General features: G+C 42.0%; 1 protein-coding gene across 1 annotated transcript; it reads right to left on the bottom strand.

Moving 5' to 3' along the window:
- Positions 1 to 7,038: 7,038 nt before the first annotated feature.
- On the bottom strand, positions 7,039 to 24,601 carry LOC133441476 (zinc finger protein OZF-like). The gene is made up of 3 exons (XM_061718804.1): positions 24,498 to 24,601; positions 23,236 to 23,487; positions 7,039 to 9,762 (listed from the first exon to the last, which is right to left on the bottom strand). Exons 1-3 carry the CDS (start codon positions 24,516 to 24,518, stop codon positions 8,638 to 8,640), a joined length of 1,398 nt encoding a protein of 465 aa, XP_061574788.1. The 5' UTR covers positions 24,519 to 24,601; the 3' UTR covers positions 7,039 to 8,637.
- Between the last annotated feature and the right edge of the window lie 1,182 nt (positions 24,602 to 25,783).

The following is a 25,783-nucleotide window of genomic DNA, read 5'->3' on the forward strand; positions in this document are numbered from 1 at the left end:
AGCTTCTTTGTTTCCAATAATTGTTTGTTATCTTTATTTTATTCATTACACCTGTCCAAGTGTAATCCCTGGCCACTTTCTTATTTATACCTACTGTAAATATACCCCTAACACCTTGATCTGATCTTCTGCTATTCTAAAATTAAGCTCACCGTTTATTAACCTCATTACCTATATACATTATTTCTGTTTTTCTATATGGATTTTCTCCCCAGATGCTCTACCATAGATCTCAAAGTAACCCATAACTGCTTGTATACTTTCTGTGTTTTGAACTGTTACCGTTGTGTCATCTGCATACTGTAACATGGTAACCTTGCCTCCCCCTGGTAATTCAATCCCCCTGATATTGTTATTGCTGTTGATGAATGTTACCAAAGGTTCTACGGATAAACTATAAAGGAGTGATGACATAGGACATCCTTGCCTAACTGAGCGCCGCAACGGAAAGGTATTTGTTAGATAACCATTACATTTAACTTGACTTGTTGCGTTCCTACAGAAGTTTGAACCATGTGGTTATTCTGTTCCCAAACCTTCTCAAAGTGTTTAAAAGAAAATTGTGACTAACTCGGTCAAATGCTTTATTCACAATCAACCCCCAAAACAATCCGTCCTTTATCATTTGTGTTCATGTAATGAATTAAGTCCCTAACTGTCATTATTGTATCGCTAATGTCCCTACCTGGTATCCCATACGCCTGTGTCAGTGCTATAATTGTGTCCACTACCTTTCCCATTCTACTGCTCAATATTCTTGCCAAGATCTTGTAGTCCGTGTTTAATAAACTGATTGGTCTAAAGTTTTCCAGTCTGAGTTTGCTTCCTTTGTTTTTATAGATTATTGTGATGATGTTGAGTGCCATGGAGTGAGGTAATTGTTGTGTCCTTTCAATATGTTGAATAACAGTTTTCATTATAGGTGCTAAAAGGTCGATGAATTTCTTATAAAATTCATAGGTCAGGCCGTCATAGCCCGGGCTCTCGTTGGCCTTCCCACTCATTATTGCCGTTGTGATTTCCTGTTCCGTTATGTCTCCATCACAAGCTTCAGCCTGTTGTCTGGAGAGTCTTGTGGACACAGTGTTTAGCACTTCCTCCATACACTTTTCATCATTCTCCTCTTCCGAGAATAGGTGCTTATAAAAGTCTTCAATTACATCACAAATGCCAGTCAAGTCATTTATCCAGTTACCATTGTCATCTTCGAGCTCCTCTATATAACATTTTTCTTGCTTCTGTTTTTCCATCCCCAAGAAAAAGGCTGTGTTCTTTTCTCCCTCTACCGCATACTTGGCTTTGCTTCTGACGATGGCGCCATTGCATTCTTCCATTTCATACTTGAATAGTATATTTTTTAATTCTAATAATTTATCCATTCATCCATCCATTATCTATACCCGCTTTCATCCTTTGCAGGGTCACGGGGGTCTGCTGGAGCCTATCCCAGCTCATTTCAGGTAAGAGGCAATAATTAAATAACTAGAAATGTATCTATCTTCCAATTAACATCATCATCTGCCCTCTTTAATCTCTATCTATTAATTCGTTTTATTTCTCTTTCCCTTCTCCTTTTATGCCCATTTCTGCATTTGGCATATTTAATGCTTATTTTCTTAACTCCTTCTTTCACCCGTTCCCACCATCGACCCGTATCTGTTATAAATTATATATATCTTATTTATATCTATCAGTTTCCTGCCCGGAGAGACGGGGCCACCCCGGCCGCCGACGCACCCTACAAAAGCGGCCCTCCAGGACCAAAGGTGCTGCACGGGCAGCAGGGGGGGGTGGGTGGTTGTGGCGGAGACGGGCCCAGAGAGAGGGAACCCCCCAACAAGGCGAAACCTGCAAAACCAAACAGGAAGTCGGCCATTATGAATTAATCGTGTAACTTTGGCGCAATTTATGCCATTTCTTCGGCCGTTAATGTGGCACGAATTGTAAAGTGCACCCAGGTGTGTTATACATCAAAATGTGCGTCTCGATCCTGCGACGATGGGCATTACTTTTCTCAGTCAAAAGTCTATCGTGGCGACGACAGACTCCAAAAAGCGCGCCCCCCCCCCCCCTTCATCTGATTGGTCCATATTTGAGAGTTCCTACTTTCTGCCATAACCTTTGAATGGTTTGACTTAAAGACTCGTCGGTGGTGTCATTGGACTTGGTATTGAGTCCTTGAACATAATTGGTGCATATTAGCCTGGCCCATTGTTCTGATTGGTTGATATTTGATAGTCCCTATTTTCTGCCATAAAAGCGTGCCCCCCCTTCATCTGATTGGTCCATATTTGATAGTTCCCCAAAAGTCACCAGGCCTGGTGATAAATTTGATATTTCATGGTTTGCATTAATGGGCGTGGCCTAACGGTTCAACAGCGCCCCCTAGAAAAATTTTCTCTGCCATAACTTTTGAACGGGTTGTGATAAAGACATGTGGGTGGTGTCACCGGACTCGGTATTGAGTCCTTGACCTTCATTGGCCTGAATTAGCCCTGCCTCTTCTTCTCATTGGTTGTCCCTATTTTCTGTTATAACTATTGAATGGTTTGACTTAGAGAGTCGTGGGTGGTGTCATCGGACTCGGTATTGAGTACTTTACCTTCATTGGCATGAATTCCCTTCATCTGATTGGTCGATATCTGATAGTTCCTACTTTCTGCCATAACTTTTGAATGGTTTGACATAGAGTCGTGGCTGGTGTCATCCACTAAATGTACAGGCCTGAAGAATCTACATGCAAGTCATACAAGCGCTTCCACTGCAGCACGCCTGAACGTGCACAAGGGTGCAAGGGCCCGTTCATCGCTGCTTGCAGCTTTAATTTCCATTTCTTCTGTAGCCTTTAAAAAAATAGATTATTTTACATGCTGAAAGCTGCTTTCCACTTCACTTATACTACCAGTGTCTGCAATCTGTCTAGCCAAACCAGGACCAACACCAACAAAAAAAATCATTAAACTTGTTTGCAATTCGGATCAAATCATCAACATTTTTGTTGTCGTTGGTTGTGAAGTAATTTGGGTATCCATCTTTCCCCTTTCTTTTTCTGATGATGTCATTCAATTTTTTCCAAGTATTTTTTATGTTGTTTTTATTTTCCTCTAGGAGATGACTGTAATACTCCTTTTTGCTACTTCTCATGATTCTTGTTAATTTGTTTTTATAGTTCTTATATTTTTCTACCGCTTCTTTTGTTCTCTTCTTGAGATAATCTTTATATAATGAATTTTTCTTCTGACATGCATTTAATATACCTTTAGTTTGCCATGGCTTTTTGTTAGTTTTATGTTTGATTAGTTTCTTTACCAGAGGACAATTATTTTCATAGAGAGCCATTACTATAGATAAGAATGTGTCATACGCTTCGTCCACATCATCAACATAGACTTTACTCCAGTCTTGTTTTGTCAAATCGGTTTTAAAGAAATTATCGACTCTTTAGTTCTGTCTTGTTATCTTGCATTTCATGACTTCTGTGTTTGATCCTGTGGAGCTTTGAATAATTGCAAACACTGGAAGATGATCACTTGTGTCATTAATCACTATTCCACTTATATTCTTATCAATACCATTGGTGAAAATGTTATCAATTAATCACTATGTCTTGTAATTCTGGTCGGACGTGTTATTAATGGATAGAGGCTCATACTGTACATCATGTTAATAAATTCCATAGTGTGTTTGTTTGCAAGAGGGTTCATCAAATCAATATTGAAATCCCCACATGCAAAAAAACACTTTATTATTATCTATTTTTCATATATAATCAATGGCTTCTCTTTGAATATTTAAACACAAGAGCCTGGTATTCTGTAGCCACAGCTTACTAGTACATACAGGCTTGTCATGGGCTGTGAGTTTCAGGTGTGACAGTCATTTTACTTGTGGCCTTTGAATGGTAATTTCTTGAACTTTTCCAGCTCCAGGATGTCTTTGATGAGAGCAGCACTTTGGATTCCTCAGGTGTTCCGTTGAGTTTTATAAATACTTTGCAGTTGGATGTCCATGTTGATTGGATCTTGTTCTGCTTCCGTAAAAACCGTGCTTGTCGGACAATGTCTGCTTTTTTCTTTGTTAAGTGTTCGATAAACATTTGTTCCTCTCAGTTTCCGCCCCTGCTTGAGCAGTGCTGTTTTCTGCTTTCTATTTACCAGTCGAATAATAATGGCAGGTTTGTTGTTTTTATCTCTCCGGGGGAGAGGATGACAGGCCTCAATATCATTGCTGTCCACAGTTACCCCTTTTCTATCCAGGAATGTGATCACCTGCTGCTCCATAGAGTCCAAATCAGGCTTGTTGACTTCTTCGTCTCTCGATACAGCCCTGGCATATGAGCGAGGTTTTGTGTCCAGTCTACTGACAATCAGGTAATTCATCCTGGAGTATTTTTCAAGTTCTGACACCCGGCATTCTAACACAGCACAAAATCAATTCCATTGCCTTATTTTCTATTGGACTGTCCAAACTGGCTGCGAGCGACGCAGCGCAACGCGGCACGCCGTTTTGAGCTGAACATTTGTCGGACGCCCTGCTTCTATTTTCTTCCTGTCGCTCGCGTTGAAAGCCAGTTGAAAGCGCTGTAGGAAACAGTCATTTCAATACAAGAACCTCAATAAAGTGGCAGCTGGCTGGAGGGAGATCGCCAGGGAGCTGGAAGGTTCTTATAAGATAATAAGATATAATATAATAACAATATAATAATAAGATATTTCTTTCTGCCACTTTATTGAGGTTTTTGTAGTGAAATGTGTAGGTATCATAGAAATAACTTCTCATTTCAACGAACTGGATCAGCCGTTACTCATCCATGACTGTTTCCTACGGCGCTTTCAACCGGCTTTCAACACGAGCGGCAGGAAGAAAATAGAAGAACATTTAAATATCACAATATCAAGCTTGTTTTCTGTTTACAAAGTACAAACATAGGAAGATTACAAGTACTCACCCATCTTTTACTTGTCTCTTTATTCTTTTAGGAGTTATTTTAGGAGTTTCTTTCAGGGGCGCACGGGCGGGTAGTGCGGTGAATAAAGGCTGATTTATTGTTCCGCGTAAAATCGACGGCGTAGCCTACGGCGTAGGCTCGGTGCACGTCGCCGCGTACCCTATGCCGTAGGGTCTGCGTTGGTGTAACGCGGAACCATAAATCAGCCTTTTAAAAAGCGAGTTTCAGCTGTCAATCAAAATAACTTGGGGGCCCATAACGCTTTCAATGTGGACAGAGAGCATCCGATGCCACGCAGTGCGACGCGATAGTCGGACGCTCGCATGCAGTTAGGACAGGCTGTAACATGGATATCACTTAATCCTTTTCAGCGTTTTTTTCTTTTTAATTCCTTAATTTGTTCCATCAAGTTTATTATGACTTTTTGTTGTTTGGAGCTATTTCTTCTGACAAGAAATTTAAAGATTTCTTCTACTTCCTTGTCTGTTATTGCTGGCTTTTTTGGTGGCATCCTGATAATTAGCAATGTTAAAACAAATTAAGCCTGGTGGTGGGTAAAAAAAGCAGTACTGCCTCTTCCTGCTCTGATTCCGCAGGCAACCGAGTCAAATTTCCTCCCGAGTAAAAATCCCAGAACCACACGGGGACCTAGTGAAGGACCTGCAGAGAGCTGGGACCAAAGTAACAAAGGTACCATCAGTAACACACTACGCCTGCAGGGACTCCCCCTGTTCCCCCTGCTGAAGCCAGTACATGTCCAGGCCCGTCTGAAGTTTGCTAGAGATTTGGATGATGCAGAAGAGGATTGGGAGAATGTTATATGGTCAGATGAAACCAAAATAGAACTTTTTGGTAGAAACACAACTTGTCATGTTTGGAGAAAGAAAGCTGAGTTGCATCCAAATAACACCATACCTACTGTGAAGCATGGGGGTGGAAACATCATGCTTTGGGGATATTTTTCGGAAAAAGCACCAGGAGGACTGATCCGTGTAAGGGAAAGAATGAATGGGGTCATGTATGGTGAGATTTTGAGTGAAAACCTCCTTCCATCAGCAGGACATTGAAGATGAAACGTAGCTGGGTCTTTCAGCATGAAGGACCCAAACACATCGCCCGGGCAACGGAGTGGCTTGGTAAGAAACACTTCAAGGTCCTGGAGTGGCCTAGCCAGTCTCCAGATCTCAACCCCATAGAAAATCTTTGGAGGGAGTTGAAAGTCCGTGTTGCCCAGCGACAGCCCCAAATCATCACTGCTCTAGAGATCTGCATGGAGGAACGGACCAAAACACCAGCAACAGTGTGTGAAACCCTTGTGAAGATTTACAGAAAACGTTTGACCTCTGTCATTGCCAACAAAGGGTATAAGTATTAGTATAGTAAAAGTATAGTATAATTAGTATTGAGATGAACTTTTGTTATTGACCAAATACTTATTTTCCACTATAATTTGCAAATATATTCTTTAAAAATCAGATAATGTGATTTTTGTTGTCATTCTGTCTCTCATAGTTAAGATACACCTGTGGTGAAAATTACAGGCCTCTTATCTTTTTAAGTGGGAGAATTTGCCCAAATGCACGCACGTTTCTTTGAACATCACAATCAATTTTGAGTCGAGTGCACATGCAGTTCCGTGAAGTTTTGTGAATGTTAATATTTAGCGTTAGTGCATCATTACACTCTTTTTTTTTCTTGTTTGTAATTTAAGAACTGACACCAGAAGTTAAGTTGGTGGGACGAAAAACAGCTCGTTCCGTTTTACTGTCATGCATATGATATGCTAACAGATTAAGCCCAATTTACACGTGTATTGAGTCTCATAGTTCCAATTGTGGGTGTTCGTGATCCCGTCTTTCATAAGTATAACAGTGTGAACAACATAAACTCATATTTAAAGCATGAAGCATCACGATCGGATTCCTCAACTCGGGAGTGTTGCAGCCACAGGAGAGACCGGTCTAACACTTTCTACAGTCCTGCAGACAACTCGGTATAAGACTCTGAAAGTAGCCCAAACTTTCAAGAAAAACTTTAGTCATATATTGCTGATTCACATCAGTTCGTACCAACCAGCTTTTCAGTGACGTTAGTTTTATTCTAAAAAGACAACTTTTGAGAAATGGTTCTTTAATGTTTGTTCAGACACAGTTATTGATATTTTAGGATCTTGCTTTTATCTCGAGTAGTCGTCCCATACGGTCGTCATGGTGACTGAGATGTCCGACCTGTCAGCAGCTCCCGCTGAAAGCATCATGTTGGTGTGAACCGGAGCAGCTGGTCCAGTTCAGGTCAACGATCCAGAAGGATCCTCTTGGTACCTAAACCAGGTGATGGTCCAGTCTTAGTCCTGGACCAGCAGGTCTACATGGTCCCTGAAGACTCGCTCCTGATCCTGCATCAGCAGGTTCCTCTAACAGAATCAAGGCTGACATTGTGATTGACAGGTTACATCTTTGTGCACCTACCTTTATACGTTTACGTGTGAGATTGTTGCAGTTCCACAGAAATTGCCAAAAACAGTGGATTTAACATCCAAATATCAAGAAATATCAAGAAATGTAACTATAGCAAAGCATTCGAGGAATCGATCCTGAAAGTTCAGCTCTCATGGACAAACGGTTGATTAATTGCGCACGCACGCACGCACGCACGCACGCACGCACGCACGCACGCACGCACGCACGCATGGTGGTGGTGATGGTGATGATGATGATGATTTCCTGTCCACTGCATAATCTGTGTGAAAGTCATGGAAAGACTTATGAAACATCATAGGATGTTCCTGCAGCAGCACCACTTCAGCCAGTGGTGGCAGTGGCTCGGGGTGTAGAGGAGGAAGGCAGAGATGTTAGAGATGTGCTAATGAAGTATACACAGGAGTTAGCCAGTCGGAGAAATATCTTCCTTGCTCACATCAGGAATATACAGTGACTGCTGGGTATTTCATTCTTGGAGACTATTTATCCTTTGCAGGACTGGCTCTTGAAACCATTCCATGACACTGGACAACTGACAGCAGAACAGCCTGCGTTTAAGCACAAAGTCAACCGCGCACGATTGGTTGGGGAAGAGGAATTCAGCAGGTTGCCTTCTGTGATGTCCGACTGGTGAAATTAATGGTGATGATTTCCTGTCCACTGCATAATTTGTGTGAAAGTCATGGAAAGACTTATGAAACATCATAGGATGTTCCTGCAGCAGCACCACTTCAGCCAGTGGTGGCAGTGGCTCGGGGTGGAGAGGAGGAACACAGATGTTAGAGATGCGCTAATGCAGTATTTGTGGAATATTTAATGCAATAGCTAGAATACATTCTGTATCTCAGTATGGTGTAACAATAAATGTGTGCTTTTTGCAGATATATGGCTTTTGTCCATCCATCCATTTTCATCCACTTGATGTGGGACTGGTTAGCAGGGGCAGCAGTCTGAGCAGAGATGCCCAGACTGCACACATTTCCTCCAGCTCTTCTGGAGGGATCCTGAGACGTTCCCAGGTCAGCCAAAAGAGATTCCCTCCGGTGTGTCCTGGATCTTCTCCTGGTGGGACATGCCAGGAACACCCTCCCAGGAGGTGTCCAGGGGGCATCATATGTTGGTATTTCGAGTTTCAGTGTGATGTTTGATTATTTAGCTTTTTGTGCTGAGGTGTTTTTTGCAATTTCACACTTCATACTGATCACATCTTTAGAGTTTATCACTCGTGTGAGTACGTTGGTGTCTCTTTAGGTTACTTGATCTGTTAAAAGCTGCTCCACACTGATCACATCTGAACGGTTTATCTCCAGTGTGAGTACGTTGGTGTCTCTTTAGGTTACTTGATTCATTAAAAGCTGCTCCACACTGATCACATCTGAACGGTTTATGTCCAGTGTGAATACGTTGGTGAGCCATTAGAGTATCTCGTCTGGTAAAAGCTGCTCCACACTGATCACATCTGAACGGTTTATGTCCAGTGTGAATACGTTGGTGATTCCTTAAACTACCTGATGTGGTAAAAGCTGCCTCACACTGATCACAAGTGAACGGTTTATGTCCAGTGTGAATACGTTGGTGTTTCGATAGGTGACTTGATGTGGTAAAAGCTGCTCCACACTGATCACATCGGAACGGTTTATTTCCAGTGTGAATACGTTGGTGAGTCATTAGAGTATTTCGTCTGGAAAAAGCTGCTCCACACTGATCACATCTGAACGGTTTATCTCCAGTGTGAATACGTTGGTGATCCCTTAAACTACCTGATGTGGTAAAAGCTGCTCCACACTGATTACAAGTGAACGGTTTATCTCCAGTGTGAATACGTTGGTGAGTCTTTAGGTGACCTTGTTGGGTAAAAGCTGCTCCACACTGATCACATCTGAACGGTTTATTACCAGTATGAATACGTTGGTGCTTCCTTAAACTACCTGACTCAGTAAAAGCTGCTCCACACTGATCACATCTGAACGGTTTATCTCCAGTGTGAATACGTTGGTGTTTCTTTAGATTACTTGATGTGGTAAAAGCTGCTCCACACTGATCACAACTGAACGGTTTATCTCCAGTGTGAAGACGTTGGTGAATGATTAGACCATCTCGTCTGGTAAAAGCTGCTCCACACTGATCACAAGTGAACAGTTTATCTCCAGTGTGAATACGTTGGTGAGTCCGTAGATTACCTAATGTGGTAAAAGCAGCTCCACACTGATCACAAGTGAACGGTTTATCTCCAGTGTGAATCCTCTTATGTATTCTCAGACCTGATGAAGTGGTGAGGACTTTCTTGCAGTGATCACAGTGATAACTTGTGAGTCTCCCTTTGCCTTTATGTTTCTGTAAGGACAGAGAAGAAGGATTAAATCATCTTGTTGGCTGACTCTCAAAAGCTTTTCAGTTTCTATAAATTGCTGTTCTTGACAGCCAGAAACCTTCAGATGAAATATCTCAGTATGTGAAATCAAAAGTGAAAATGGTTAAAGCTACTAATTTATGAATTTATTAGGATCCCCATGAGCTGATGCAGTACATCAGCTACTCTTCCTGGGGTCCACCCATAACAGACAGACATAACAATAAACATTTACAAGCACAGAAACAATATGATCCATACTGATATTCCCTGCTTAAGTACACATAACAGTAAAATAAAACAAGATTAACAGTAATAATGCAAGAAAAACTCAATAACAAAATGATTGCAATACATAAATTACCAATTATAACTAATAATTATTCCTGGCATTATCATGATATATTGTTTCATAGTGTATTATTATATTAAGTCATGAAATCTCATGGGATGTTAAACTATAGTATTGTTATATATTATAGTATGGTGATATCATTTGGTAATATGTTACAATATTTTATAAAAATTATGTTATATTAGGATATTACTATATTATTATGCTATATTTATATTATATCATGCTACACCACTCTATATGATGATTATTTGTTTGCTTATTTACTCTCAAACTAATATTCTTAATTTATGTATCTACTTTCATCATCTTATTTACACGCACGCACACACACACACACACACACACAAACTGTTGTCGTCTTTTGTCGTTGTTTGCACTGTATGTTAATAAATAAATAATAAAAAAAAAAAAATTCGATTGAAAAAGTAATAATAATTAAAGCTGCAAGCAGCGATGAACGGGCCCTCGCACTCACGGCCACCGCCCCCCATAAGCATATCAGAAATGACACCACCCACGACTCTCTTTGTCAAACCATCCAAAAGTTATGGCAGAAAATAGGGACAACCAATCAGAAGAAGGGGCGGGGCTAATTCAGGCCAAAGAAGGTCAAGGACACAATACAGCATCTGATGACACCACCCACAACTCTCTATGTCAAACCATTAAAAAGTTATAGCAGAAAATAGGGACAACCAATCAGAAGAAGGGGCGGGGCTAATTTTCACCAATTAATGGTCAAGGACTCAATACTGAGTCCCATGACACCACCCACGACTCTTTATGTCAAACCTTTCAAATGTTATGGCAGAGAAAAGTATTCTAGGGGGCGCTGTTGAGCCGACGGCCACGCCCATTAATGCAAACCATGAAATATCAAATTTATCGCCAGGCCTGGCTTGCATGCAAAATTTGGTGTCTTTTGGAGAACTATCAAATATGGACCAATCAGATGAAGGGAAGGCGCGCTTTTTGGCGTATAGCGTCGTCACAGTAACACTTTTGAAAGAGAAAAGTAATGCGGGTAGTCGCAAGATGAAGACGCACATTTTGATGTATAACACACCTGGGTGCACGTTACGGTTCGGGCCGTATTAATTGCCGAAGGAATGGCATAAATTGCGCCAAAATTACACAATCAATTCAAAATGGCCGACTTCCTGTTCGGTTTCGGCCATGGCGCCAAGAGACTTTTCTTTAAGTTGCGACATGATACAGGTGTGTAGCGATTTTCGTGCATGTATGTCAAACCGTATTGTGGGGCTCGAGGCAAAAAGTTTTCCGGGGGGCACTGTTGAGCCATTTTGCCACGCCCATTAATACAAACGATGAAATATCACATTTTTCGCCAGGCCTGCCTTGCATGCAAAATATGGTGACTTTTGGGGAACTATCAAATATGGACCGATCAGATGAAGGGGGGCGCGCTTTTTGGCATCTAGTGTCGCCACGGTAACACTTTTGAAAGAGAAAAGTAATGCGTGTGGTCGCAGGATAGAAACGCACATTTTGATGTATAACACACCTGGGTGCACGTTACGGTTCGGGCCGTATTAATTCTCAAAGGAATGGCTCATATTGCTCCAAAATTACGCGATTAATTCAGAATGTTCAAAATGGTCGACTTCCTGTTCGGTTTCAGCGATGGCGCCAAGAGACTTTTCTTTAAGTTGCGACATGATACAGGCGTGTACCGATTTTCGTTCATGTACGTCAAAGCGTATTATGGGGCTTGAGGCGCAAAGTTTTTTCTGTCTGAACCAACCAGATGAAGGGTGGGCGCGCTTTTTGGCGTCTAGCGTCGCCACGGTAAAGCTTTTGAAAGAGAAAAGTAATGCGTGTTGTCGCAGGCTGGAGATGCACATTTTGATGTATAACACACTTGGGGGCACGTTACGGTTTGGGCCGTATTAACTGCCGAAGGAATGGCATAAATTGCGCCAAAGTGACACGATTAATTCAAAATGGCCGACTTCCTGTTCGGTTTCAGCGATGTCGCCAAGAGACTTTTCTTTAAGTTGTGTACTGATACAGGTGTGTAGCGATTTTCGTGCATGTACGTCAAACCGTATTGTGGGGCTTGAGGCACAAAGTTTTCCCGGGGGGCGCTGTTGAGCCATTTTGCCACGCCCATTAATGTAAACCATCATTAAATATCAAATTTCTCGCCAGGCCTGACTTGCATGCAAAATTTGGTGACTTTTTGGGCACGTTTATTCGTCCGTCGGACGGACGGACGGACGGACGGACGGACAGACGGACAGACGGACAGACGGACAGACAGACAGACAGAAAATTCCTACAGATACAATAGGGCCTTCGCACTGCAAGTGCTCGGGCCTTAATAATAAAATAAATAAACATAATAAGTGTGTGTATGTGTGTGTGCATGTGATTGTATCCTATGTGTATATCTACATGTGCAGAATTGTTTACAGGCGTAGGGCTATTTGACGTTGTTTCAGTTGTCTTTTAAAGCGTGCTTTTCTTTTTTCTTTAGTAATCTGTCCTGGAAGCGTGTTCCATTCTATCATGGCTCGATATATAACTGTTCTTTGCATTGATTGTGTTCTAGCTTTAGGAACTATATAGCGACCTCTGGTGGCCTCGTGTGGTATGTATGTATGTATGTATGTATGTCAGAGCTACGTGTCAGTTGGGTAGTGATGCCTTCAGCCTCTCTGTGACTTTCATCCAGGAGAGCTTGACATGCATTTTATTTACATTAGACTTTAGTGTGCATGGAAGAGCCAGCCGAGCTGCTCTATTCTGAGCTAGCTGCAGCTTTCCTATCTCCTTGTTCGCACCTGACCAGACCACTGAGCAGTAGTCTAAGTTTGACAATACTAGAGTTTGAAAAACTTGCTTGGTCAGCTGTGGTGTCAAAAAAGCTGAGCACCTTTTAATAACAGATATGTTCCTTCCCATCTTCCCAACAACAGCATCAATGTGTCTCGTCCATGACAGATTACAATCTACAATAACACCCAACAGCTTTGTTTCTTCCCCCTGTTAAACATCTATAGTGTTTAAAATCAGGTTCAGCTGTGGCTTATATCTCAATGCATAATTTGTACCCAATACCATGCTTTTAGTTTTTGGTATATTTAAGACTAATTTGTTGTTGGTTACCCAGTCTAGTACTATTTGCAATTCTTCATTAAGAGTTTTCGTGAGCTTGTCAACTGTGGGTGCATTAATGTATATTGTTCTGTCATCAGAATACATAGACAGACGTGCTTTTTTAAGAGCAGATGGAAAATCATTGGTAAAAATAGAGAACAACAATGGACCAAGCGAACTTCCTTGTGGGATTCCACTTTCAACCTTTCGAGCCTCAGAAAAGATACCATTAAAATAAACTCTGAGTTCTGTTCGTCAGAAAACTTTCTATCCATGATAGAGCACTTTGAGTAAAGCCATATTACCTCAGTTTATTTAATAGTATTTTGTGGTCCACCAAATCAAATGCAGCACTAAAGTCTAATAATACTGCTCCCACCATGTTCTTTTTATCATTTTCTTTCAACCAGTCATCTGTCATTTGTGATAGTGTTGTAGCTGTTGAGTGACCCACTCTGTAAGTGGTACTAGTACTAGTAAATGTTGTGTTGTGTTGTATTTATTTTATTTGAAACTTTTTAAGAATGTCTGTCTATCTGTTGTGCCTGCGCACTTTATATGTTTATATGTTTCACTGTGGGAAGTGGGAAACGTCCTCTCGATTTCCTGTATGTCTTGACATATCAAGAATCGACAAAGCTACTTTGACTTTGACTTTGTAAGTGTGCTGGTCATCACTTGTCAGATTGTTAACAGAGAAGTAATATTGTATTTGTTCGAAAACAATTTTTTCCAGAAGTTAACACGAAAACCATCAAAATATTACATTATTAGGGATGGGTATTGATAAGATCTTCCAACCATTTTTCATTCTGCTTACGATTCGGTTCTTTATTGATTCCCTTATCAATTCTCATTTGGGAAAAAAGAGACAACAAAAGTTCGATTAGCATCACCAATATAAAATTTAAATATTAATAAAATAAATATTCTCCTGTAGAAATGAACAACATGCATTATTCTTAGGCAATTCCACGATCAGAGGTGGACAGAGTACTCGACCCCAGTACTTGAGTAAGAGTACAAATACTACTGGTCAAAATTTACTCCGTTACAAGTAAAAGTAGCTCAGTCCAAATATTACTCGAGTAAGAGTAGAAAAGTACTTGCTTTTAAAGGTACTTAAGTATCCAAAAGTAAATGCTTTTAAATTTACTTTAAGTAAAAGTAAGAGTAAGAGTAAATTTCTTATTTTCCACATCAGTAAATTACTATATTTTTTCTAAATTAATTTAAGGATCTTTTAACTCTTGTTTCTGAGAATTAACTCTTTGAAACCAGCTGCACTGATGTGCTGCTTTTAGAACCACAATGTTATATAAAACCTGCAGAAACACCAAAAACAAATCAAATGAATGGGATCATAAGAGGACAGCAGATGATGCAGAGTTTATTAACAATCATGAACTGAAACCAAATGAACCTGCACCATCCAACTAAGTCTGGATCCCCCTCAAAGACCACTGCTTTACAAAAAACTACATCTCTGCTTTCAATAACTCAATGTTGAAGTCACTTAACTTTACAGGAAGGACATGTACCAGTACAATATAGCAATATAGAGCATAACAAACTGTCTCCCCATGTCTGTCTTGGCTGTCTCCCAATGTCTGTCTGAGAGCGTGCACTGTGATAGGTCTCCTCCTTTGACAAAAACAGCTTGTGTCCAATCGGATTTTAGGGAAGAAGAAAAAAGAGCAGACCTGAAAGTAACAAGTACTTTTCAGCCTTCCTAGAAATTTACTTGAGTAAAAGTAAAAATATTTGTCTTGGAAATGTATTCAAGTAAGAGTAATAAGTACCAAAGAAATCTAATACTCAAGTAAAGTACAAATCCTCTGGATATGTACTTAAGTACAGTACTCAAGTAAATTTACTCTGTTACTGTCCACGATTCCAACATTTTTTGCCGGTGTGGGACCTCTTCATCCATACAAATCACCAAGCGAGTTCTTGCTGGCCAGTTGGAAATTGCAGTGCAGTTATACAGTTTCTGAGTCCTCGTATAGATTTATTGTTGACCAGTTTAATGGTTTGTAAGGTGTTGTTATATATATATATATATATATATATATATATATATATATATATATATATATATATATATAGACCCTCCAGAAAAAAAAAAACGCAGGCAAAAAACCCCTGATTCTGCGGGCTAAAATCCTTGATTCTGCGGGCTAAAATCCTTGATTCTGCAGGCTAAAATCCTTGATTCTGTGGGCTAAAATCATTGATTATGCGATTAAATGTGCAGATTTTTTATGTGCTTTTATGCGGTGAAATTGCGGAATATGCTGGAAGTTGCGGAATATGCGGGAAGTTGCAAAATATGCGAAATATGCAGGAAGTTGCGGATTCGGCGCTGAGCTCTTCCCTCTTAAATTCAGCAGGCTGTCTCCTCTGATCTGAGGTCGTAGGAGAAAAAAAAAGGAGAGCGCAGGTGGAGAGGAGAGGGGCGGTGGCGGCCCGGAGGCCGGCCGTCTCTCTCCCTCCAGCCCGCGGCTCAGTGCTCGGGTGATTGCCGGGCGCACCGGCGCGACGAGGGGGACGAGACAGAGCTCCGTCACCCCACGTGTCCGCCGCCAAGATCCCCAAGTGGATGGGAACGTGAGTCCGCCTCCGCCGGCCCTCGCAGGCGCAGTGGTACGCGGTCAGCGCGGATCCTGAGTCCACCGGCAGCCGGGACCACCGCGCAAGCGGGGGGCTGGACGGAGACGGCACTTTCTTTTTCCTCTCACCCCCGCGGGTGAGAGCTGCTGTATGGGGGGTGGCGGTTTCTGCGAGGGGTGCGGAGGTCCCCGGGCGGGTCCCACACGTCGCGACCGGGCGTCCCGACATGTCACTCACAACACACCCCCCTTTTTCCAAACTTTATGCGAAAATGTGCGGTGATGATGCAGTGAAATCAAGCGAGCCCCGCATAATTCGCATATTCAGCGCGGACATATGCGATCATCGCGGGAAATATTAACCCCAGTAAAAGTGATTTTTCTGCACCAGACATTGAAATCCACGGAAGGTCTGTAAATCCACGGACAGCCGTGAAATCCGCGTAAATTTCCGCGATCACAGAATCGCGGATTCCTGGAGGGTCTATATATAATATATATATATATATATATATATATATATACACACACACAAATACATACATATATATACACATACATACATATACATATATATATATATATATATATATATATATATATATATATATATATATAATATTTGTTCTCTTTTTTAAAGTCTAGAACTATTTCTTCAAACTTTGGACCGTCACTGCAAGCTTAAAAAAAAAAAAACACTGAAGGAAGTCATGAGGAACCTTTTGGGGTGAAGTTTGCCAAAAACCTTGGAAAATTGCAACAACAGGGCAAGGAGAAAAAAAAAATGTTTTTTTAAATCTCTGTCTGACCTACTATAGAGTATTTTTTATTTGCTATGCATCAAAACAAACCCATATAAGCCAATGTTTAATAATCTGTATGTTACAAGTCCATACTAACTAAATAAATTTCTAAAAAGTGCAAATAACTACAGTTTTCTAAACACAGAAATCCCATAGCTAGATCTCTCAAAATTGTCAATTAAAAAAAGTAACACAGAAGCCTTTCAAACTAGGGATGCCCCAATACCGATACTACTCTCATGTACTTGTACTCGCAAAAATTCTGATACCACCCACCGATACCACTTCATTGTTGTTGTAATTATTGATTAGCACCTCTAGGGGGAGATGTTGAGCTGCAGTCAGCGTGGCGATGAGAAGAGAGTGATACCTGTGAGTGAGACTGGCAGTGCCGTTTCTGGCAAGATGGCAACAATTAATGCAAGCGGGACGTCAGCAGTGTGGACATGTTTCTAAACAAGGGACGACGACAGAAGCAAGGCAGACTGAAGCTACGTGCTGCTAAGGTGTCAAGAGGAGGAAAGGAGAATACGTTGTTTAATACCAGCAACTTGATAAAACATCTCAAGACGCATCATAAAGCTGAGTATACAGAGTTTGCTAATGCTACTGCAAGACCACAACAGCCAACATTAGCTCAGGTTCTGCAAAAGCAACAGACAATGGCTCTAACCCAGGGGTGGGCAATCCTGGTCCTCGAGGGCCGGTGTCCTGCATGTTTTAGATGTTTCCCTGCTTTAACACACCCGATTCTAATTAATCATCGTCATCAGCTTGTCATCCAAGGCTGCACAATTCAGTCACTTGTCACTTGTATCATGGTGCAATGAAGCAGGGAAACATCTAAAACCTGCAGGGACACCAGCCCTCGAGGACCAGGATTGCCCACCCCTGCTCTAACCCGTTATATAGCGCTGGATGACAAGCCACTGTCAGTTGGAGAAGATGAAGGGTTTTGCTGTCTTCTCGACGCACTCGAGCTGCGATATGTTACTGTATTGGCCCGAATATAAGACAGTGTTTTTTGCATTGAAATAAGACCGAAAAAGTGGGGGTCGTCTTACATTCGGGGTCTAGACATTATACCCATCCACAACGCTAGATGGAAAATGGAGAAATGTTGCAACAATCTTGAGAAAAGTGGGCCGAGATCGGCCAGGTAAACCGGCAGCTGAGGAGAAGTTATGATGTCGGCGCGGCGCGTGGCCGGGGGGGCTGCACGCTCCCAGCGCGACCAGACCGTGGAAGAAAGCCCAGCCGGCTGAGTCCCAACAGATGGTGATAAATGAGGCAGAGTCTTCAAACAATTGCAAAGCGGCTGTGAAATATGGTGTAACGGATGTACTGTAATTATTTTCTGTATAAAAATTGAATTTGGTGTTCAAAAAGTATTTTTTTCAAACTTGAGTTATGGGGAGGAAAAAGGACTCGGGAAGCATTATCGAGGGGTACTACCTAACGTGACAGCCCACTGTCTGTTTGGTTGGTCTTGCTGGTGTTGGGCCAAAGTCCTATGTGAACATGGGGAGCCTTAATTTGAACTTTAAAGGTGACCTATTATGGCATTTCATGTATATTTTAAACAGGCCTTGAATGTCTTAAAAACAATCAAAAGCTTGTTATTTCTACATAAATGAGAAATTCAGCCTCTGTGCCATGTATTTATTTTTACCGCTTCTAGCCTCATTATCTATGAGGGATTCTGAGGGGGAGGGGAGTCTATGATAATGAGGCTCTGTGCTGATTGGCTGCCTGAATGACGTGTAGCAGGGGAGGGCACAAAGCTTCGCTCTCGGCAGAAGAGCCGGCTGCGTACACTATTAAAGGGGACCTATTATGAAAAACACGGTTTTTCTTGCTTTAACATATATAAAGTGGTCTCCCCTCAGCCTGCCAACTCAGAGAAGGAGGAAAGCAACCAAATTCTGCAGTGTCTGTACAGCCGCCCGGATGAGCCGTCCAGTGTCATGTGACTTCTACGAGCCGTTCAGATTCTGCTCCCATCGTTACGTAACGACAGGAGCAGAATCCATAGGTCGGCCTCCGCTGCTGAAACCACGCCCACAACTAACTCCGCCAGCCGGAGCTTCCGGCATTGTTCAGAAGCGTATAAGTGTATCGCTGGCTGTTTCAACAACGAGGGACAGTAAAGGGCTGTATATACTCGCCGTTCAGAACGCATACGCGCGACGCAGGATACGTGTGACGTCACGTCACACGTATCCTGCGTATCCTGCGTTCATTTGACGCGTCGAGGTGCACGTTCTCAAAAAGACACTGAACGCGTACGCGACCTGCAGTTCTCGCTCTGGCCGCTAGTATCGCTGTTCCCGGTCTGATCCCGGCTGGCACGATTATGCTGCTCTCCCCTGGAGAAAGTTCCCCATGCAGGTTAACTTCCCCTCAGGGTTTCCGTTGTCCGGTAATTGCCGGACTTTGTCCGGTAAAATATGCCGAAGTCCGGTATTTTATAATCTCTCCGGTGAAAATACTCACTGGTGCTGCGGGACTAGAGTCCCCGGGAGTATCGCGGAGGGACACGCCGAGCCTAGGTGCCGGGAGCCGGGAGGAAGCTTCCTCCCGGCTCCCCGAGTCAATTGACGGGAGTAAATTGACGGGACTTATTTTATTTTAAATACTCTGTTTTTCAATAAAAATACTATTGAATCACTTGCAAATTAATGAATTAATGAATTAATGAATTAATGACTTGGAATCATATTAGGAACAATAAATCAGATGGAATGTCTATTTGTAAGGAAAGATTTTAACTATTTCAGTTTCAAGACACCATTTATAATATTGAAATCGATCACATTCAACATCATCATAGTTTTTTACCATGTCAATCTTTCTTATATATTGACATCTATTTCTCCATATGAACTTAAAATTAACTGGATTTATTGTTTCGTCATTCTTGTTGAGATGGGTAAGGAGAATGGGTAAGGAGGATAAATTAGTCTGGAAAGACTATCCATTTTTGATAATAAGCAATAATAATAAGATAAGATAAAATAGTCCTTTATTACTCCCTCAATGGGGAAACTCACGTAGCAGCAACACACACACACAAAGGGAAGGGGGTAAAAAAGTTATTTAAACAAGTAATACAAATTAATAAAGAGTAATAATAATAATAATAATGCTGTGGTTTTATATAGCTCCTTCAAGGCACCCAGAGCTTTACAGAGATCATTATTCATTCATACACATTCTCCCCGGTGATAGCACCGTCTGTAGCCGCAGCTCAGCTGCCCTGCAGACTGACTGAAGCGTGGGTGCCACATCGCGCCAAACGGCCCCTCCGACCACCACCAAACATTCATACACACTCATACACATTCACACGATGTTATAATCTCCTACATCATCCAATATTGTCCTGTAAACTTGTTCGTTTTTCTAATCTGCTACCACTGCTACTGCTACTACTTCTGCTACTTAATATAAGTATCTTTTCCAACTGTTGCTCTGCTTACTGCCCCCTATTGGTCACCATCGGTATGACGGGCTCTCGTCGTGTGGTACGCGAGGTACGCTGGGAGCCGAACAGACGTGTACGCAGGGTACGCAGGCACCAACGTAGAGTATATTCCCGCCTTAAGGGCCAGTCCCAATACACCCACTACCCCTACTTTTCAGCACTACCCCTACATTTTACACGTTCCCGTGAGGGTAGTGGTGTCCCAATTCCTCTTTTCACCTAGGGGTAGTTGCCTAAACGAGGGGTAGTGGATATGAATCTAGCCCTTCACAGCGAGGGTTTTCAGATGCACACTAGCTGTCCGACGGCTAGATAAATTTCCCAGAATGCTTTACGTCGTCATTTGCAGACTGAATCAAACGAAAAAAACATGGCAGACATTTCTTATTTTTTAGTGAATAAAATCAATATTTTGAGTTAGTTTCTGCATAAAAATGCGCTTTGATTACATTTTTTAGCGAGAAATATATATTTTACTTTCATAATATTCACTCAGTGAATGTATATAATCACTCGCTTGCCCGTTTTTTTCAGATCTCGCCAGAATAAAGGCTGATTTATGGTTCCGCGTTACACCAACGCAGAGCCTACGGCGTAGGTTACGCGGCGACGCGTGCCGTACGGAACCATAAATCAGCTACCGAGCAGGCGGCCCTAGATATCCCCCGAAAACATCGGATCAAATTTCTTAACAGGCGTTATTTGGATAAATTGAGCCCAGGTTGGGGATCTTAACAGTTACTTTTATGCCTGAAAAATATTAAAACTTAAGTGGCATATTAACAGCACTACATCGGAAATTAAAACTTGCTTTTAGCTCTGGGCTTCCTGATATGGTGTGACGTATGTGCAAACGTAACTACGCAGTCGCTTACGTACCCGAACGTAAATCACGCAGTGACGTAGCAAGTGGTGTCCCAATCCCTAGGGAAGATTACAAGGGCCCTACACCTGTGGCTTAATTTTTAGGGCTAGTGGTAGTGAGTAGGGGGTGTATTGGGATTGGCCCTAAAAATTAGGTTTTGCATCGACACTTAGCCTCATAAAAGGATCAGTACCAACAGTACGGACCCGGCACCTGCACACGAGTCAGCGGTGACGTAAATTTTTTATGTTATTTATATTTGTCTACAAGTATTATCTTTGCATGGGCTAAGTATTTAGATTAGCTCCGGAGCACCGGGGGCCACTCACCGGACCGGACCGGTGAGTGGCTCCGGTGGCTCGAGTGTTACTTAAAGAGCATATTGCAGGTTGGAGACCCCTGTGAATCAATGTGTATTACGAACCCGTTAGGGCCCCCACGTTCTTTTGATTGACAGCTGAAACTCGCTTTTTAAAAGGCTGATTTATGGGTCTGCGTTACACCAACGCAGACCCTACGCTGTAGGGTACGCGGCGACGCACCGAACGCTGCGTGCACCGCGTAACCTACGTCGTCGATTTACGCGGAACCATAAATCAGCCTTTATTCACCGCAGCACCCGCCCGTGTGCTCCTGAAAGAAACTCCGAAAATAACTCCTAAAAGATGGGTGAGTACTTGTAATCTGTCTAGGTTTGTACTTTCTAAACAGAAAACAAGCGTATTATCTTCTCTTTTTTCTGATTAAATGCATCCGAAATAGCCGGGTATTTTTAAAACCGAATATTTCCCCCCCTTCGTTTATAAAATAATTTGTATCCACATTACATCGTTGTTAAAAAAAAAAAAACCTTCCACACATAACCGAAGATCTGCGTTTTCGACCACATTCATAAGCATTCCAAACCTGTAGATCATCTGGTCTTCCGGCCTCCGGGCCGCCTCCGCAGCGCAGCTACCCCGGGATCCGCGTCTCCTTCTCGGTAACAAGCCCGAGTCCCCCCGTGTCCCACCACGGAGCTGCCGCGTTAATCGACGCAGCCTTACGGCGTAGGGTACGCCGTAGGGCTGCGCGTCGCCGCGTACCCTACAGCGTAGGCTCTGCGTCGGTGTAACGCAGTAAACGGTGGTCAAGAGCAGAGACCATTTATTTAATAAATAGCTTGGAGAACAGATGGTGGATCATCTGTAGTTCTGTAGTAAACAAAGGTCGCACGTTAGACGTCAGACTCAGAGCAGATTTGTTGTTGTTTTTGGAGCATAATGTGACGTTCGAAAACGCAAAACTCCGGTTGTCTCTGTCTACACGCATCTACATAAACGGAGTTTTCTAAAATCTTCACTTTGCCCGGATTTTTTTAAACATTTGTTTATTTGCGTTTTCATGTGGATGACAGGTCCAAACGTAGGAAAATATCATATATACATTAGCAGATACCTGGCTACGTGTGTACGGGGTCTGGGCAGTCAGATGGGGCAGCTGTGGAGACGTCTCCCTGCTGCTGCGTCATATGACGCGGTGTTCGAAAAAAAAAAGCGTTTTTAGGAGCTTTGCTAAAATCAGCCACTTTTTCCTCTGAATACGTGCCCTTATGTCTTGTAAAACATATTAAATCCTACATTAACTTCTCAAATAGTCATTTTCACATAAGGTCAGGTATAATTTTTGAAAAAACCCTAACCTGCAATATGCTCTTTAACGGAGCCACTCGTTAGGTAACACTAACTCTATTAGTAATACATTTTTATTCTGTTCCGTTTATGGTTTCCGATCTTCCAAGCAATGCACCTGAAGCAACGACACCTTCAGAAGAAATGCACGGTCCTTCCTTGAACTGGATCGCAGCATATTTTCGATCCGCGGATCGGATCGCAGCATCCCTACTTTAGATTATGTGTTTTAACTTTAGATTATGTGTTTTAACTTTAGATTATGTGTTTTAACTTTAGATTATGTGTTTTAACTTTAGATAATGTGTTTCAACATCACAATAAAACTCCACCAAAACAACCACAATCTCCAGCCTGCTGCGTCCGTGTCGCCGCCACATTCACATATTCAGACGTAAACACGTTTAAAAGTCTCCGAGGAAGATCACGTGTTTGTGTTTTCTGCGGTTCCGTTCAAAGTTACGGACACATAATAAAATAAAGTGTTTGGATCATCATCAGCAGACAGAAAGACCGAGAACCTGGACCTGAACACTGACCTGCAGACCAGCAGAGGAAGATCCCGCTTTGGTCCTGATGCTGGACGAGTCCTGGTTCTGACCCCGGTCCATCTCCGAGTCCTGGTTCTGACCCCGGTCCATCTCCGAGTCCTGGTTCTGACCCCGGTCCATCTCCGAGTCCTGGTTCTGACTCCGGTCCATCTCCGAGTCCTGGTTCTGACCCCGGTCCATCTCAGAGTCCTGGTTCTGACCCCGGTCCATCTCCGATTTTTCAGATTTGTTCATTTGACTCTAAGAAGTTTCAAACAAATAATTTCAGTGGAAACAAACACTTGCAAACCAACATCAATAAATAATTTATAGTGCGATCAAAAAAATTAGCAACCTGTAATGTAAAAAATAATTTAATACATAAGTATTGTTTATGGCACACTGCCGTTCTGCATACTGCACAGCTTGAAATCCCACATCTCACTTAGCAGTTATTTTTTTAGGAAAATCAACATGTCTGGTGACAGACAAGCCCGTTCCAGCGGATGGTTCCCCAGCAGTAGAAAACTACGCTCTGACGGTGGGGATGACGCTTGGACAGACAGATACCTGGTTGCCAGGTGTGATAAGTGAAGCTTGGACACACAGATACCTGGTTGCCAGGTGTGATAAGTGTCCCTCACAGTCATCACCAGGTTACTGAACTGACAGGGCAGAGTTCTGTACCGCCGTATCTCTCCCTTAACCAACCAGGCGTCCCAATACTTGACCACAATTTGACAAAGTAACATCTGTTTGTCATCAATAGCTTTTGATTTAGCTTGATAGCAATACATAAGATGTACACAACAATATAATATTCAGTTAACATTACAATGTTCACATTTCAAGTCAACGTGGTGCCCCTCTTAAATTGCAGCAACGTTAACCTAAGTACACAGACATTGATGTGGTCTGCTCTGATTCCTTTCTCATTGGCTCCTAACAGTTCACTTTTAGTGGCTGGAGAATTCAGAGGGGGGGGAAATCTTAAGATTGAATGAAAACGGCGTATTTAATGTGCGTCATAGTTGTACAAAACGCAGTTTTTACACCGTGTTTTACGCGCGTTCATGAACGCCGCTTTTTCGGCATTTAAGGACCGCAGAAAACGCCGCTTTTTACGGCGGGTTTTGTGCTCATAATTGTGTTTTTTTGCGACGTTTCGTTGGGCAGGGCGTTCATTTTATGTCTACTTTTTGGCTCTTCTGGCTTTCCAAATCAAATGAACGCAGGGTGCGGTTGCGTAAGCAGTAGAGTCCAGTCCTAACCTGGTTCTGACCCCGGTCCATCTCCGAGTCCTGGTTCTGCTTCGTTCTCGGTTCGTTCTTTGTCCTGCAGATCTTCAATCTAAAAAGTGCGTCTGCTGCAAACCTGTGAGGACGCAGCCCGGAACCACGTGACCTTTAAAAAAAACAAACTTTATTAGCAAATGTTGCTAATAAAAAAACTTTATTAGCAAACACCAAGAAGGAGGGGAAGGAGGAGATAAAAAGACAAAAGAAATGAGGAGGTTTTGTATATAGATGTATATTGTTTTTTTAATAATTTGTATATTGTTTGTTTTTTGTACATAAATGTATATATTTGTTTAGCATTTGTGTATAGTTTGTCTTTTTATATGAATAAATGTGGCTTATTTCTCTTGCAACTTTGAAGCTTTGCCTCGTTTCTTGTTAAATTATACATATATAGTTTGATTATCCACTTGAAATGATTGTTAATTATATGACTGGAACAGATAAGATCCAATTGAAAAAAAAAACCTCAGGGAATACGTTTAATTATAAATAAATGCCAACAATAACTGGAGTAAGAAGCCAAAACACAAAGGTTAGGAAGGCGACAAAACCAAATGACCAGAATGACTCAGTGGAAGGTGGAGCTGCTTTATTTTTGGGGCTTTAAGTATCCAGAGAGGACAGATTCTTGGCAGGTACATTGTCTAGTTGTTCTCCGGGTCCACGTATCTGAACGAGAAAGACATTTAATATAAACCATATTAAGGTATAAACCATATTATGGTTTTATCTAGAATTCTAGATAAGTATTCTAGAATGCGCTTTCCTCCTCAGGAGGTCCAACCTTCCTCCTCCGTTTGTTGTTGCGGTGCAATTATTCGTCCAGCAGAGGGCGACATTTCCCCGAATCGGCCGCCACATGAAGACGCTCTGGGGTTTTTTAGTTCTGCTTAGAGCCTCTGTATTTAAATTAAGTGCATGTGAGTGATAGCGTTGCTGAATACATATTTTGATTATCTTTTGTCTTAAACTGAAATAAAAGGGAAGACGTTTTTTTTGGTTGATATAATGTCACTTGCCTGCCACTTGATGTCGCTGTCTGACCGCTCTCCTGCAGCCTGCCGGCGGAGCCAAGAGAATAATCCAGTTAATAGGTTTTAATCAAATGTAATGGGTACACTAAGATCTAGTTTGGATGTTTTTGTCGGCTGTGACAATGAAGAGGGGATTTAAGGAAAGGTTATTTATTCTGGATGCAGTTTACAAACATGTTCAAGAAGTGTATTGTCATCTGCAGCAGTAACACAAGGTTGTAT

Source organism: Cololabis saira, chromosome 4 (assembly GCF_033807715.1).
Source record: "Cololabis saira isolate AMF1-May2022 chromosome 4, fColSai1.1, whole genome shotgun sequence".
Lineage (NCBI taxonomy): Eukaryota > Metazoa > Chordata > Actinopteri > Beloniformes > Belonidae > Cololabis > Cololabis saira.